Source organism: Moschus berezovskii, chromosome 20 (assembly GCF_049115385.1).
Source record: "Moschus berezovskii isolate FMDL1 chromosome 20, NW_MosBer_1.0, whole genome shotgun sequence".
Lineage (NCBI taxonomy): Eukaryota > Metazoa > Chordata > Mammalia > Artiodactyla > Moschidae > Moschus > Moschus berezovskii.
This window is the reverse complement of record NC_142479.1, coordinates 40,922,409-40,938,964: the sequence shown is the minus strand read 5'-3', so window position 1 is coordinate 40,938,964 and position 16,556 is coordinate 40,922,409. Positions and strand designations below refer to the sequence as shown.

Here is a 16,556-nt window from a genome sequence, read left to right as displayed (position 1 = left end):
TCATTTTAGTATTACCTAAATCGTATATTAGAAACATAGCTAAATATTGTTTCCTGATTTAATATTAATAACTGTACTTGCTAATAGGGAGTTGGTGATGGACAGGGAGGCCTGGCGTGCTGTGATTCATGGGGTCGCGGAGAGTCAGACATGACTGAGCAACTGAACTGAACTGAACTGATTATTATTCATCTTATAATGTGTGCGTGTGTGCTGAGTCGCTTCAGTTGTGTCCAAATCTGTGCAACCCTATGAACTGTACCCCTCCAGGCTCCTATGTCTATGGGAATTCTCCAGGCAAGAATACTGGAGTGGGTTGCCATGCTCTCCTGCAGGGGATCTTCCAGCTCAGGGATCAAACCTGTGTCTCTGATGTCTCCTGGATTGCAGGCGGATTCTTTACCACTAGCGCCACCTGGGAAACCCCCAGACATAGCACATCTTATAATATTTACGTGTTAAACCTATGGTGCAAGAAGATGTAAATGAATAACTTTTACTTTCTTCTATTAATAATTTCTGCTAGTTATTAATTATAAGGCGTACCAAGCATGGTGCAATAATAATTGACTTTGTTCTTCTAAATGCTTGCAGTCTAACCATATTTTGAAATGTTGTGGCCTCTGGTTTCGTGATGATCTCAGAATTTGCTGAATTAAGCACCAGACATTTAAAAATACTGAACCGAGTTATTAAATATATTATGAAAGTATTTAAGGACCACCATGTGAATAATCTAGACTTTCCTAGGAGAAATCAAACACTCAACTGGAATATAACAGCTTTCTTGAAGATTCTGTTTTGTTTTTAAATAATTGGGCCTCTTTCTACTGGAACAGCAACCAAAGCTAGGGATGAAATTTAGAGAATCACCCTATAGGAAAGTGAAAGTGTTAGTCACTCAGTCATGTCCCGCTCTTAGCGACCCCATGAACTGTAGCCCGCCAGGCTAATCTGCCCATGGAATTCTCCAGGCAAGAATACTAGAGTGGGTTGCCCTTTCCTTCTCCAGGGGACCTTTCCAACCCGCGTCTCCTCCATTGCAGGCAGAGTCATTACTATCTGAGCCACCAGGGGGCACTCATTAACCTCTGGATTTTCAGGAAGACCGTTTCTTAGAACGGGAAGGAGGTAGCTTCTGTATTACTAAGGCCTCTATTTAATTACTGTCTTGTTTCTCACATATTCCCTCTCTCTGACCTTCCTCTTCCCAAACATTTAAGATAATTCTATGGCAGTTATCTGAGATAATTCTAGGGCAGTTATCATCCAGATTTAAGATGTATCAGATGGCAACTTGTCAGGCCTGGTAGCCTCGTATTATTAGACTGGGTGGGTTCTTTCCCTTCTTTACAAAAAAAGGTACTGAGGCCAAGGCCAGCTTGTGCCTCAAGTCACTGATGTAAATTAATAACTTTTACTTTCAGCATTCCAGCAAAGGAATTTTCACACCCAGGAGAAGAATCTTTAAGAGCTTAAGTAACTTGCCTAAGTCCCCACCGCTGAGAAATGGAAAGCCAAGATTCCAATGCAGGGCTGTCTGGACCCAAAGCCAGTTGTTTAAAAGCTGAATTCTACTTTAGTGATAGAATACAGTCCCCCGTCACATGATCTGTCTTCAGCGAGAATTCCCTGTTACTTGGCGTGTTGCTGTAATGCCAAGACAAATCTTGTTTATAATGCAAATCCTCAAGACCCTTCTTAATCATCAGAAAGATTAAACAGTCTTCACTGTGGTTTATTAGGTATACTTTATGATGTTGTAATTCTTAGAAAAATGTGTGTCCATAAATCGCCAAGAGAGTGACTTTTTAATCCTTTTTCTTGAGGCATAATTAATGTGGGGTGACTTTTTTAATGTGAATATTTGGAAACCACATTTCCTTACTGTGTTGGGCAGTCGAGAGTTTCTGGTACCTGACTTAAGAAATTTATGCCTCTCTGCATTCGTGAAGTTTTCCAAGGAACACTAGGAGTTGCCAGAAAGATAAGTCCTATGAAAATGCCTTCCAAACAATTAAATTCTGGGATGTTAGGCATAAGATGTTATTGCTCTTTCCTGAAAAAGTGTTTTTCTCTGGCAAGAATAAATGTGAAATTAAAAGGAAAGTGGCGTGCTTTCGAATCAGTTAGCTTGCAATTCATAATCCAAAGTCCTGCAGCCAGAGAGTTGAAAATTGCTGAAAAGCATTAACTTCTATTCACAGTGCTTCTTGGAGACAGTGATTATAATGGTCTCACCAGTTGAGAAAAGCTATGTGCAACAGGAGGTCGCATAGGAAATTTCAGGTAGCACTAAGGTTATTCTTAGAATTAGTTTTACACGAAGCTTGTCTTTTTGTTGGGTTTTTCCAAGGCAGCACTTTTAGTACTTTGAAAAGAATTTTTGAAAATCACTTTACAAAGGACTTCAGTATCAAAAGCTATTTTGGTCTCTTGTGAGAAGTCCTGGAGAACTAATTTTTAAGAATCAATAAATAAGGGGACTTTCCTGGCAGGTCAGTGGTAAAGATTTTATCTTCTAATAGTGGGGATGCAGGTTCAAACCCTAAGATCCCACATGCCTTGCAGCCAGTAAAAGCAAAAAAAAAAGAAGCAGTATTATAACAAATTCAATAAAGTCTTTAAAAAATGGTCCACATAGAAAAAATAATCTTAAAAAAAAAATGGACACATAACCCTGTTCCACTTTGTTTTTTGGGGGGAAGAAAGATGAGTAGACAGGTAGCTGGCAGGAGAGATGACCTGTGTAACAAACCTGGATACATGGATACATGCAGGTGTGGAGGAGCTCATTGGATAGGTTTTAAGAATAGCCCCTGGGTGCCCCAGCAGTGGGGAAGCGGTTCTAAAACACTGCACCTGGCCATGACAGTTTTCACTGGTGTCTGCTATTGTGAGAAAATTAAGGACAAGGTCATTTTTATTTCAGTAGGAATTTTCTGATTTATAGTCTGTTACATGGTTCTCTCTGGTTTTGAGTGTTAACATCTTGCTTTTTCACCATGGTAGTAAAAGCAGATGAGAGTTTTGTCTGTTGTGGTTTTTGGAATGTTTGCCTAGATGGCAACGTATATAATCGGTCTATGTAAATCCCCCCTCCCCACCCCCACAGTTTGTTTGGAAATACTGCTGCTCCATGAAACCCCTAAGTCTGGGCACTGTTGGAACACTGGAAACAACACTGGCTTTGGTGGCAAACAGAACTGAGATTGAAGACCAGCTCCACCACTGCCTCAAGGCCAGAGAGCAACGTGGCCTGTCTTGACCTCAGTTTCATTATCTACAGAGTAGGAATAATCAGACTTGCTTTGCAGGCTGTTGTGAAAGTTGAAGAAAATGCTATATTTAAAGCATCTCACAGGACAAGTTCCCCCATAATCGTTGTTTTTGAATAAAAGTTTTCAACTCTTCGAGGGCAAGTTACTTAACTTCGTTGTGCCTTGTTTTCTTAATTTGTGAAAAAAGGATAAAGTACATCCAGCTTATAGCATTGTTGGGAGGATTAATTATATGCATAGAAGGTGCTTTGCATAAAGTAAGCCCTCCTCGAGTATTAACTGCTGCTTACCATTTTATCACTGTTAAAATTACGGTTAATGTGGAGAATTTACAGGTACCCTTTTATGGAGTTTATAACACATAAGGAGGGTACCTCCAGGCATGCAGATAATGATAGTATTAAAATACTACTTGCAAAATGTGATCAGCGCTTTGAGAAAGGTAGGCACCTAGGCTGGACCATGATAGACACTCAGTAGAGTTTGTTAACTTTGGAGGATCTTCCCGTCCCAGGGATTGAACTCAGGTCTCCTGCATTACAGGTAGATTCCTTACCATCTGAGCCACCAGGGACTCCCCCTAAAAGCAAATAATAAATAAAAATGAAAGAGTTGAAGTGCTATGTGAGCCAGAAAAATCTTCTGGCCTCTGGGACCTTAAACTGTCTCTGTGCAATTCTTCTTGTGGTTCTGGAAGTAATTACCCTTCTCCAAAGCAATTAATTTGCATGGAAGACTTACTTAAATTCTCATGCCTTATACCAATAAGGAGAAACTCCAGGAGCTGGAAGTGGGGGAGGGAATGGGGTGTTCCCTGGGTCCAGCCCCATCTTCACCACTCTCCATCCTAGGTTGGAAGTGCTTCCCAGGTTATAGGAGAGAAGCTGGACTCTGAAGCACAGTGATGCAAAATCAGGATCTAGTTTCATTTGCAACCTTGCATGAACTGGTTGTAATTACATGTAAATTCAGTCTGGCCAATGACAGAGTACTTACTGGTTGTAATTACATGTAAATTCAGTCCGGCCAATGACAGAGTACTGTGGTGGTTAGATCTTCCGTTTCCTTGTCTGTTCTCTGATCTTCCTCCTTGGTTATTCACCAAGTTGATGGAAGAGGTCCCAGCACTGGCCTCATGACCATCTGCCCTGTTTTCTGCTTGTCCTACCTTACCCTGTACTCGCTCCCCCCAGCTACCATGAGCCCACATCCATGGAGTGTCATTACCTTCCAGATGATTCTCTGCCCTCTCGTTAGCAACAACTTCCATTATGGCAAGTGGGCCATGCAGAAGGGCTGTGCATCTTTTATTCTCTTCAGCTCCCTCTTATCCCCCATTTCCTTATGCTCTGTTCTCTCAATAGATTAAAATAAAAACCAAACCAGGAGGCAGAGTGAGTGTTCCTGATTGGTTGGTTTTCCAGGTGTTCCAGATTTACAGGGGATCTCTGGAATAGTCTGAATTAATATTATCAGTATTGTTATTAACAGGATGCTAAGAAGTGGCAAAGTTGAGTGAGCAGTGCTGGGGGCCTCAGGGTAGAGAAGCCCCACACGAGGTGGTGAAAAAGAGCTGGGCACTCACCCACTGGTGCCATGGTTTCCGGTCGGGTGAACGAGAGATTCGATTTACCTGTCCCAGCATCAACTGTCCGTGATTCTGTTCTCCAGTTACTCCTCTTCAAAACATAATCACCAAGTTTTACTGCTCTTAAAATTGATGTCCTTTGTTGGTTAATTAATAGTTTAAATTCAGTGTCTGCTAAATTTTAAAACTTGCCTTTACTTTTTCTATAAAAGGTACTTTCCACCTGTCAATTTCTTTTTTTTTTAAATATCATTTGGCTCTGTTGGATCTTAGTTGTGGTCCATGGGCTCAGCACACAGGCTTCAGTAGTTTCAGCATGTGGGATCTTAATTCCCCAACCAGGGCTCAAACCTGAATCCCCTGCATCGCAAGGCAGATTCACAGCCACAGGAATCACGAGGGAAGTCCGTCTACCCATACATTTTCTGTTGTTAGTTTTTTACTCTTCTCTCACTTCCGCGTCCCCATCCTGTTCTAGCTCATTCTTCCACAGTTAACAGTGTTGGTGGTTGGTTCCTATTATCACAGTCTTTTCTAGGCATGAACAGATATGTGTATATGTAAATATAAAATGCTTTTGACTACAGAAGGATCATATCATATGTTTGGTTCTGAAACGTTTTGTTAGTTAGCATTTAATAGAGTCAAACAGTCCAAAACAATACCCAGTGGATAGGAAGTCTCCCTTACACCCTTACACCCCGGTTCCCTTTCCTTAGAGGCAATTGTTTCTGTATCCTTTGAGAAATTTTCTGTGTATATACCAACATATGTTTCTAATGCATGTAGTGGGAGCATACTATTCACTATTTAGCTCTTTGCTGTTTTTTGTTTTTGTCTAACACCTTATTTTGGAGGTTGTTCCATATCAAATAATTTATGTAGCAGTTAGTAAGTATGTGGTGTGCTTGCCGAGGTGTGCTGTTTCCTTATTGACAAACCTTAGAATGGTTCCAGTGTTTGGCTATTATAAATAATGCTGCACTGAACGTCTTTTTTTTGGCTGCACTAAATGGTGGCTTGTGGGAGCTTAGTGCCCCAACCAGGGACTGAACCCAGACCTTGGGCAGTGAAAGTGCGGAGTCCTAGCCACTGGACCACTAGGGAATTCCCTGCTCCTACATCTTTGTATAGTCTTGTGAAAGTATCTCTAGGAGAAATTCCTGTTAAAAGAATGTGCCTTGTAAATTTCGTGAGGTATGTAGAAGACAGTCTGGCAACTGGCTGAACCCATCTCCCTTCCCATGGGGTGTGTCTGAGAGTGCTTGGCTCCTCAGCCCTTTCCAGAGCCTTCTGTCATGGTTTCTTATCTGGCTGGCAAAAAAAACGACAGTATGTTTCAATTTGCATTTCTTTCTAATGTAAAACTGCATTTTTTTTTCAGTTTATTAGCATAATTCTTGTCTTTTTTTCCCCCAATGCCCTGTTATATCCTTTTCTGTTTTAAAATTTGCCACTATTAATTTGCCACTTGTACTTTTATTTTGCAGATAGTTACAGTTTTTATACAGATTTATAGTTTCCTTCATGACCTCTGGGTTGACATTCTCAACTAGGAAGATTTTCCTTACTCTAGAGTATTAGAAAGTTCTCCAAAGGCGTTTTCAAATGATACTCCTATAATTTTATTTCTTATGTTTAAACCCCTGAGCCAGTCAGATCTGTAATCTGCTTAATTGTAATATTGGATTATTGTTGAGTTTATGCTCACTTGGAAGATTGGATAACTGAAATCCCAGCAAAACCACAGGTTGCCAGAGTAGGTTGAGCATAGAATGGAAGACAAGGCTAATCAGCACTGTGATATAATTAGTAATTTCCACAATTACAATTCCTGTTTTGTCCTGTGTAATTTATGTCATAGCTTCTGTCCCTTCTCCTCCCCACCTCTCTGCCCCTCCCCAGGGGCTGCTTCTGCTTTATTGACAGTTTACCACTGGTTTGAAACACACTGGTGTTTATGTTTGATGTTGCGCTGACCAGAAGGCTAATATTTGGCCCTTCTCTTAGTACAGAGGAAGGGCTTGCTCACTGTTTCTTAGTTACAGTTGCTGCTTCACTGTTTCCAAGATGGGTTCTTAGTGACCGTAGTCAAGTAGGAGATGGAAAAGCCATAGTAGTCATTTTTCTCAGGAAATCGGGGCATTCTGGAATGTTGAGAGAATGTATCCATTATTATTTTATAAATGTCCAGAGTCAATAACACTGCTTAGTTACATTGGTTTAGGGGAGATTTATGATTTTTCTAGCTAATATCTGTTACCGGGGAACATTTTTTTATGGGTTTATTTGCTTTTTTTGCTAGCTATCCAGCTCTTTCTATTCAAAATTATCAACAAAAGTAGATTCACTGGGCCGTGGTTTTCCCACCCAGGGAAAACTACTATATTCTGCCAAGTTCTCAAACTTTTGGGGCCTAAATGCAGGATTTAATATCCCTCTCGAAAGAAGTGTCTGTAAATCCATAAATCCAAAGCAGTAGTCCCACTCTTTAACTGGAACTGGGAAAACCATGGCCATGAGTTGTGCTGGAAAAGGTATGAGAGATTACCTGGGGGACATCTGAAGAAACAGATCCAAAACACTGAAGTAATTGGTCAAGACCATGGGTAATGATCAAAACAGAACTAGTAGGCTTTTGGACCCCTAGTCTAGCACAGATCATAGATTAACATATTAAAATATGTTTATTGCTTTGTAATTTTGTTTAGAATTATTAAACATCATGCAGAGTATTTGGTGAGCTGATGATAACAGCTTTTTTTAGAGCAAATCTGTATAAAGTAGCACTTTACAACATATATTGTAGGTGCATTAATAGGTGCTAATAATATGAAAGAAAGAGGGCAACAAAGAAAGCTTTTTTTTTCTTTTTTCTTTTTTTTCCTTTTTAACAAAGTATCTTAGGTATTAATGTCTAGGAAAAACCCTTGACCACTGTGACCAGCACTCAGAACTTAAGGATTCCCTGAGCCACAGTGTGCTATAGAGAAGAACATTTCAGGGTTGGCCACTGGGAGGAAAATCGTTTTTACCAACTGTATTTCTCAGTGAATGATCTCACATGGAGGGTCCGGTTCAGTGTTTGTAAGTGCTCTGCGATGGGTCTGTCCAGGTCCTTTCCTGGAAGGGTCAGTGAAGGCTGAGATCAGAGCAGGAGAGCGCTGGCTCAGGCCTCTTCAGGGTAGGGTTGATTCAAGTCTGTAACAGTCCCCTCTGACTTGGAGAGCTCGGTTAATAACATAATAGATCAAATGAGGTAATTCACCTACTCTTGGACCTTAACGAGTCGCCTGCAGAACACAGCTCGAAGGAGACCGAAGACAGAACCTCTTGGATGATCTTGTAACTCGAGAGAGACTACTTCTGGCCTCCTTTAAGAACGAGGGTGCAGAACCCGATCTTATCAGGTATGATGCTTTCCTTTACAGGGATTAAGCAGCGGGTGAAACTTACTTGCAGCGATTACAGTTGTTTCCTGAAGGGTTTAATTTCTTTATCTGGTAAAATACATCCTGTCTGTTCATTTGTAGTGCTTGACTGTCATTTTCTGTTCAGCATGGTTTTCATTAAGTTTCTGGGTTTGAGTAAACCAAGTACATTCAGCTGAATCCCATTTTGGAAGATGGTTATTTGGATAGAATACAGACAAAGTCAGAAAATGTCTCTTCATTCCCTGATTGAGCTTCTGCTGTGTTAGCTGCCTTTTAAACTCTGGACATCATGTTCTTATCTGTGTTGGGAAATGATGTTTTTTTTTAATTGACCAGAAATGTGTCCTAAAGGCTGTGTAGTCTATGACTTATAGGACTAGAGGAGTGGGGGCCCTTGGCTTCTTCTCTGATCTTTGCCAGAGCGTGATTCACACTCGACAGAGTTTGTCGGCTGCTCTGCATCCGACTCCGGTGGAAGACTCAGACAGAGGAGGGTCCAGCTTTTTGAGTTGAGGTTAATAAAGTATAAACTGTGACATCTTTAGAACTGGCCTCCCTGGCTGCCTCTAGAACCCCCTTCGCCGCATTAAGGGACCCATCACAAGTGAGATCAGGATGAAACCTGCCTCTCCCCACCTTCCCCAGGAGGGACGGGGTCTTCATTGTGGGGGCGGCAGCTTGTTCCTGGTTAGGAATAATATGGCTTCCCAAGGGCGATGGTTTGTTTTTTATTTTAATGGGGGCTGGGGCGTGGAAGGTGTGGTCCTAGAGTGGTCCCACGTAATTCTAGTCTGCAGTCAGAGGCTGGAGAATCACTGCCAGAGGGTGACCCAAAGAGGATGGAGCAGCTTCTTGTCCGTTCCAGTCTTCTCAGAAGCTTGGGATTCAAGATTTATAGAGAGGAAGTGATGAAATTCCAGGAAGCTAGAGGAAATCTTAGAGTTGTTTCTTTGATCTAAGACCTAAAGTCAGGGAAGGAGGAGTTGGGTGCTAGACAGGGTTTGTAAATGGACAAAGAGGCCTCCAGTGAGCGGGGCTGATCCATCATGGTGCCCGAGCCTTCTCGGGCGGATTCAGGAGTAGAAGTTTGAGGGTGAAAGCGGTGATTCAGGGTTGTTGAAAAACAACCCGTGAGCAAGGAGGTCTTGCAAGGTGAGGAGAGAGTACCGTCTGCGGGCATGGGCCTTTACCTTGAAGTTGAGAAGCGAGCTCAAAGTATCATGGCGAGGGAGGAAGTTTCCTGGGTGAGGAAGTTCCCAGTATCGAGAGGTGATGGTGGGAGGAGAAGATATGGAAATCTTCCTCCTGTGTCGTGGAGGTGACTGTGTCGTAAGAGCCTCCCGTGTGTCAGGTTCTGCTTTTCTTCACTGTCATTTAATGGTGTTGAGGGGCCAGTTTAGGCCTTAGGTCTTTGTGGGGTGGGGTGAGGGGATGTATGGTTGATTTTTGGTTCCTCTCTCCCTTGTTAATGAAAATAATAAACAGTAATAAGAGTAGAAAAGTTTTATTTGAGCCAAACTGAGGATCAGCCTCAAAGCCAGCTTCCCAGGTCTGAGAAACTGTCCAGAGATTCCGGGGTTTTTTTAGCACAGTTTTATATCTTGCAAGAACAAAGAACACTAAACGAGTCAGGGATACGTTTCTTCAAGGTTTAAAAAAAAGAAAAAGACCAGAACATACACAGGGAGTCAGCATGGCCTTGGCACCTGGGAAGGGAGTCGCTTATCCTCAAAGGAGGCCCATCATTGGCATCCCAGGAAGAGGGGCATTGCATCTTTATTTTTAACATGGACCTTCTTTACTTCAGGTCAGTGTGTCCTTTTCTTTAATAAATAGAGCAGATGTACAATGGATGTTAGATCAGCCACAAACAAGCTGTTTTAGCATAAAAGTCAAGTTAACTCATCTTTTTCCTCCCCCATGAAAATCTCTAGGCCAGAATGACTTCCCTAAACCTCAGTGTATAAGAATTTCTTTATCACTTGTCACCTCCTTCTCTTTTTTTTTGTTTTTGGTCACTCCTCTTCTCTCCTGTGATAATCTTTCTTTGCTATTTAAAGCACTGTTTGTTCGCGAGTCGGGTCATCTTCACCTGGGTGCCTGTTAGAAATGCAGGGTCTCAGACCCCACCTCTGCCCTCCTGAGTGGAATCTGTATTTTAACAAGATCCTCAGTTTGGTTTGAATGCCCCTTCCAGCTCAAATACTGCTTTATATCACTTATTCTTAATTATGGCACTCAATCACCCACAAGACTTATAAAAAATTTTTGTTAAAGAAAAAAAAAAAGTGTCCGGACAATATACTTGCAGAGTCTGAATGAGTGAGTAGTCTTGGGGAGCTCCGGTGGGGTGAGAACAGTTAGAAAACACTGAAACCATTTCTTTCCCTCATGGGGTCTGATGAGCACTGGTGGCTAGCAGCTGCTGCGTGTTTTCTCCAAGCCAGGAGGCCCTGTGCCATGCTACAGGTGCCTATGCTTAGGAGATCTTTCTAACATCCCACCTTTTAGAAGAGAAACTGAGGCTCAGAGGGGTCAAGTAACTTGCACTAGATCCTAAGGCTAATCAGTTTCAGAGTTTGATAGTATGTATGTGGGTGAGTGAGTACGTGAACACTAACACTTTACACTGGTTAAGGTCAAGTAGGTTGCTGGAAGCAGATTGTCTCAGATTTGAGGCCAGAGTTTCCAGTCTTTGATTTCACTCACCTGCCCATACCTGGGTGTTATTTTTGCCTTTTTTTCCTACCCCCTGAATCTCCGGGGTCAGGAAGATCCCCTGGAGAAGGAAATGGCACCCCACTCCAGTATTGCATGGAGAATTCCATGGACAGAGGAGCCTGGCAGATTACAGTCCGCGGGGAATCTCAGAGTCGGACATGAGTGAGTGACTAACACCCCTGAATCCCCACATCCTTCCCCAGCTTCCCACACCTGAATAACTCTTTTGTTTGGATCTGTCCTTATGAGGGTCTGAATTCAGTTGTAGAGGTGACCAGTTTGGGTTCCTGATTCAACCTTGCTCTCCTGCCTCCTGGTTGTCCAGTCATTTCTGAGACCTCATCAGGGACCTTTCAGCTCTGTCCCTGGAGAAACCTCATTGTTCCCCCTGCTCTGATGTCTCCAGTGACTCACAGAGGTTTCTTCAGTCCTCCTGTAGGTCAGTTCCTAGTTCTGGGCTCCTCCAGCATCTTTGGTTGCTTCTCTAATCTCTGGATTCCTCCAGCATTTTTGATGGCTCCTGTCATTGTTGATATCAACGTGGGTTGCCTTGTCGCTAGGGGGATAGGGAGGTAGGTGGCTCATGTCTTTCCTTTAGGTCATGACTCACAGACATCAGAAGGCCTCACCAGAACTTGAAAATGTTCTGGACCTACTCTCTCTGGCACCTTTTGTCATTCATGCTAGACTATCAGCAAGCATGTACTGTTGGAGAACTGGCGGTAATCTGCTCATTGGGCGTTCAAAGCCCCATAATAGCTGGCAGCAACACTGCAAGGGTTAACCCAGCCAGGGCTCCCTGAGAACTGGTGGAGCCTCTCTGTCCTCCTGAGCTCTTCCATCTTCCTCTCCCGTTTCCTTAGCCTTCTCCTGCTCTCTCACCCCAAACCTTTGCGCTCTGTCTTTCTCTTCCCCATCCTTCATTTCCTGGCGTCCTTCTCCCCTCCCTTTCCTCCCCTTTTCTCTTCCTCCTCATATGTGGTCTTATTAAGGAGAGGAGAGCATTGTCAAACTTCACTTCAGATTAGCATTTCCCTTAAACAGACACGAGTGTAGCAATCCCATAATTGAATGTGTAGCTGTCATGTGACGGAATCTGAGTTTTTACCTTACGGATTACTGATCATTATTCTCACACAGTAAGCCTTGATGTGAGACTCGGGTCTAAATAAGCAATAGTTGACTAATTAAGGGTATTTGGAAACTTGTTAAAGAAGTCTCTGTGTAACAATGTCTCTTAGAAGAAGATAAGCCCTAACTTTATAAACCGGTGACACAGCTTCTGATTGAAAACCCAACTGCCCTTTCTATTCGAGAGCATCGCTAAGTCTCACAATTAGTTAAATCTTTGTAAAGAGAGAGAGAGAAAAAGAAAATCATTGCATACTCCACTGCTCCCTGACCATCTCAAAGATTACGTGATTAACTAGGCTGTAGTGGGTGGCTAATTGGCTAAGCTTTAATCTTCACACCACCAACTATATGGAGGATTATAGGAAATAGGAAGTTATTTAGAGGTTGAGATGGTTGTTATGGGTCAGGAGTGCTATATTAACAAGAAGACCAACTGCTAAAATCAAAGAATTGAAGATGATAACGAAATATTCACATTTTCTTAGAATGTAAGCTTTACATTTAATTTCATATATTTACTTTTTCATGGAGCTGCTTTTTTAAAAAAAGTATGATCCTTTGAATTTATATTTCATAGCACTATATTGGCAGCCAAGGGAGACAGAGGAAAAATTGACATTGAATATTCCATTAAAAGTGTTCCTCCTCTACCATTTTAGATCATTGAATGTTTTCTTTCAATTTAAAACTTGGTTTATTAGAAGGATGATATTTGATAGTATTGAGATTTCCTAAAAACTATTAATTTATACTCTCTATTGCTTGAAGTTATGAACACATGACCAGCGTACTCTTCCAGAAGTAGGAAATGGCCAAGGAATAAACAACTGCTTCACTACCTGTGAGACAATGGATAAGCCATAATTATTTATCTCTTTTACTTTTGTCCCAGAAATACACTAATTTGCTAGGTCATCTGACAGGTAAAGGATGTGCTAAAATCAGTAAAGATTTGCTTTTCTCTGTATTTCGGTGAACCCAAGGATAGTTGAACCAAGGTGATATTAAGTGCAGTCGAGAATATTAAATATCTCCAGTAACTTAATGAAAAAAAACTTAGAGTAAGAAAGTGTGGTAAATAGAAAATTTTTGAGTGCCAACAACGTGCCAAGCACTGGTAAAGGGAGTGTGGTGGCATAAAGCTCCAGACAACAAAAAATATCTATTTTTTGCCTTTGAGCTCTCTACAGTTCAGCGAGAGAGACAGACGTGAATTAAAGATTCATTCAAATAAGTAAAATAAGTTAAGAAACATATATTGTGCTTTGAGGGAGTATTAGTGGGGAAGTGATTTAGCTAGGAAAGTCATGTGGTTTATATTTATTTTGCAAATGTATATTTTGTTTCTCCATCTAAAATTTAAATACCTTGAGGATGGGGACTGAAACCTAGCACAATGCTTAGTAGATACTTGCTCACTTAATGAAAGTCTTTGTTTTTCCTGTATCTTTTATAGAGACTTAGCAGATTTTGGTGGAGAAGGAAATGGCAACCCACTCCAGTGTTCTTGCCTGGAGAATCCCAGGGATGGGGGAGCCTGGTGGGCTTCCGTCTATGGGGTCACACAGAGTCAGACACGACTGAAGTGACTTAGCAGCAGCAGATTTTGGTATATAGTAGGCGCTCAGCAGATTTCTGTTGATTGAAAGGTTGACTGAGTCAGAATAGGATAGCATGGGTTCTGTAACTAAAAAATCTGGGACCCTCACAGGATTACCAGATGAAGAAGTTTTTCTGCCTGCCTCATAAAATCTGGTGGTTCTCTGGGACAGCTCTCTTCAAATGGTGATGCAGGTTTTCCCATCTTACAGCTGTGCTGTTTTCACACAAGACCTCCATGTTCACTGTGAGAGGAGAAGAGAGAAGGTATAGAGGTCTCACACCCCTCTTCCATGCTGCCCGCTGTGTCATATGTAGCATCCCATTGGCTGTAACCAGTCTCGTGGTTCCCATCTGCCTGCAAGGGAGGCTGGGAAATGTAGTCTTGTCTAGACTCGCAAGAAAATGAAATGGGACTTGCGCCAACACTTTGCTTGTCTCTACCTCACTGATTATCTTGGGTGGTTTGCTGAAGAGATAAATAACTTTGGGGCATAGTCTGCCTACTTAATTAGCAGAGATTAGAATCAGAAGTTAATAAAGGCACATGAGGTGGCCTGAGAGGTGACCCTGGTGGGGTGTGTTCTTTTGTACAGTCACACTTGTTCTAAAAGGGTTCAGTTGGGCAGGGGAAACAAACACAGGACAGAGAAATTAAGCTCAAATGGGTATGTACAACGAAACTAGAAGAGGAGGTTGTGTCTGCGGCAGTCAGAGGAGGAGGCCCAAGTAAAGCACCCGAAAGGTCTGAAGAAGATGGCGCTTGTTGTTCTTACCTTCAGCCAAAGGGGCACCTGGTTTCACTCAGGCACTGATACCCCAATTACGATGCCCTCAGCCATGATGAGGAGAAGGCAATGGCACCCCACCCCAGTACTCTTGCCTGGAAAATCCCATGGGCGATGGAGCCTGGTAGGCTGCAGTCCATGGGGTCGCGAAGAGTCAGACGGGACTGAGGACTTCACTTTCACTTTTCACTTTCATGCATTGGAGAAGGAAATGGCAACCCACTCCAGTGTTCTTGCCTGGAGAATCCCAGGGACGGGGGAGCCTGGTGGGCTGCCGTCTATGGGGTCACGCAGAGTCGGACACGACTGAAGCGACTTAGCAGCAGCAGCCATGAGGAACCGATGATTCTACTCAAAACTGCTTACATAAGGAAAAGTAGCTCCGTATAATAAGCTCCAAGTTAGAGAACTGAGGGAGGTGGTTAATTCTACAGCCAGTGGTGATCCCGAGTCTGCCGTGTCTTTGTTGTGTCTTCATCTTCAGACCGACCCTTCTCGTGGTTGAGAATGCTTGTAGAAAGTTGCCAGACAGATGGGAGTGGGAGGAGAGGTTCAAGAGGGAGGAGACATATGTATACCTATCTGTGACTGATTCACGTTGATATATGGCAGAAACCAATACAGTATTATAAAGCAGTTATCCTCCATTTAAAAATAATTTTTTAAAAAAGCTCCCAGACTCCAAACAGCCATAGGAGAAGAAGGAGGGTGTGTCTTGCTTAAGTCATATATTCACGTAGCTGAAATGTTTTAAAAGCACTTAACAATGTTCAGTGAGAAGCCTCCCTCCCTCTGTGTCCCACCCGCAACATAAATATCAGTGTTAATAATCTTTGGTCTATCTTTCTAGGGTTCTCTTAAGTCTATGCCAACAGATAAGAATATATTTTCTTATTTCCCCCCATCTTTTACACAAGTGGTCTTATACTACACAAATTATCCTGCAAATGGTCGTGTACTACACAAATTATCCTGCAATGTTCTTTTATCATCTAAATATAGTGGAGATCTTCCCAAACCAACACGAAGTCTTGTCATTGATTTTTGTAGCCTTACAGTATTTCATTGTATGTGCTGCCATAATTTATTGAATTAGTCTCCTATTAATATGTGTGTTGTTTCCACTCTGTTACATTGTGTATATATGTATGTACTTAATACCTGTACTTTTTTTTCTGTTACAAAAATGCAGTGGTACATATCCTTATATGTAAGGGGTTTCATGGTGTGAAAGTCCTAATCTCTAATTAAGTGCTTAGAAGGTCAAAGGGTATTTACATGTATAATTTTTATATGTCTTGGAGCTTTGTTTTTTACAGGCTTCATTTTTTAAAATTATATTTGTTTTTGGCTGTGCTGGGTCTCCATTACTGTGAGGGCTTTCACTGGTTGCGGCGGGTCGGGGCTCCTGTCTAGTTGCAGTGTGTGGATTTCTTATTACAGTGGCTTCTCCTGGTGCGAGCATGGGCTCAATAGTTGGCGTGCACAGGCCTAGTTGCCCTGCAGCATGTGAGATCTTCCCAGACCACGGATTGAACCTGTGTCCCTGCTTTGGCAGGTGGATTCTTAACCACTGGAGTATTAGGGAAGTCCTAATGTGGAGCTTGCGAAGTAGGATGTTTCAACAGCGCTCTTAAATATCTTAAAATTGTCTCAAACTTGACACCGTAGTCCTTTGAGATTTTTCAGGTAGGTGTGTACTTGTAAGACTGATTGTCACTTGAAGGCGTCTCTGTAGTCACTTAGTCCAATTATTTTTTTTCTCCATGGGTTAGGAAAGGAAAACCCGTTAGCCAAATAGATAACCCTTCATTACCATTAGCATTGATTTGGATGGTTGATCAAGGGAGTCAACCCAGAGACCTTGAGCTCTAAGTAAATCTTAAGACGTCGCAGCCCCATGTTGCTCAAGTCAGTGAAGGTGCCCAGTTGCTACCGTGTGGATGTGGTACAGTGTGGTCTGTCCACGAGCTGGCACAGCAACCTGGTAGTTCCTCTCCTCAGAAAGTCT

At 42.2% G+C, this 16,556-nt stretch overlaps 1 protein-coding gene across 3 annotated transcripts in view; it reads left to right on the top strand.

Annotated features, from left to right (window-relative positions):
• The window catches only part of STX8 (syntaxin 8), a 205,232-nt gene that overhangs the window by 20,864 nt on the left and 167,812 nt on the right, over positions 1-16,556 (top strand). For all 3 annotated transcript variants that reach the window (XM_055406979.2, XM_088828898.1, XM_088828899.1), the window contains exon 4: positions 8,169-8,279. In XM_055406979.2, the coding sequence (XP_055262954.1) occupies positions 8,169-8,279 (111 nt within the window). The remainder of the gene's footprint in view (positions 1-8,168; positions 8,280-16,556) is intronic.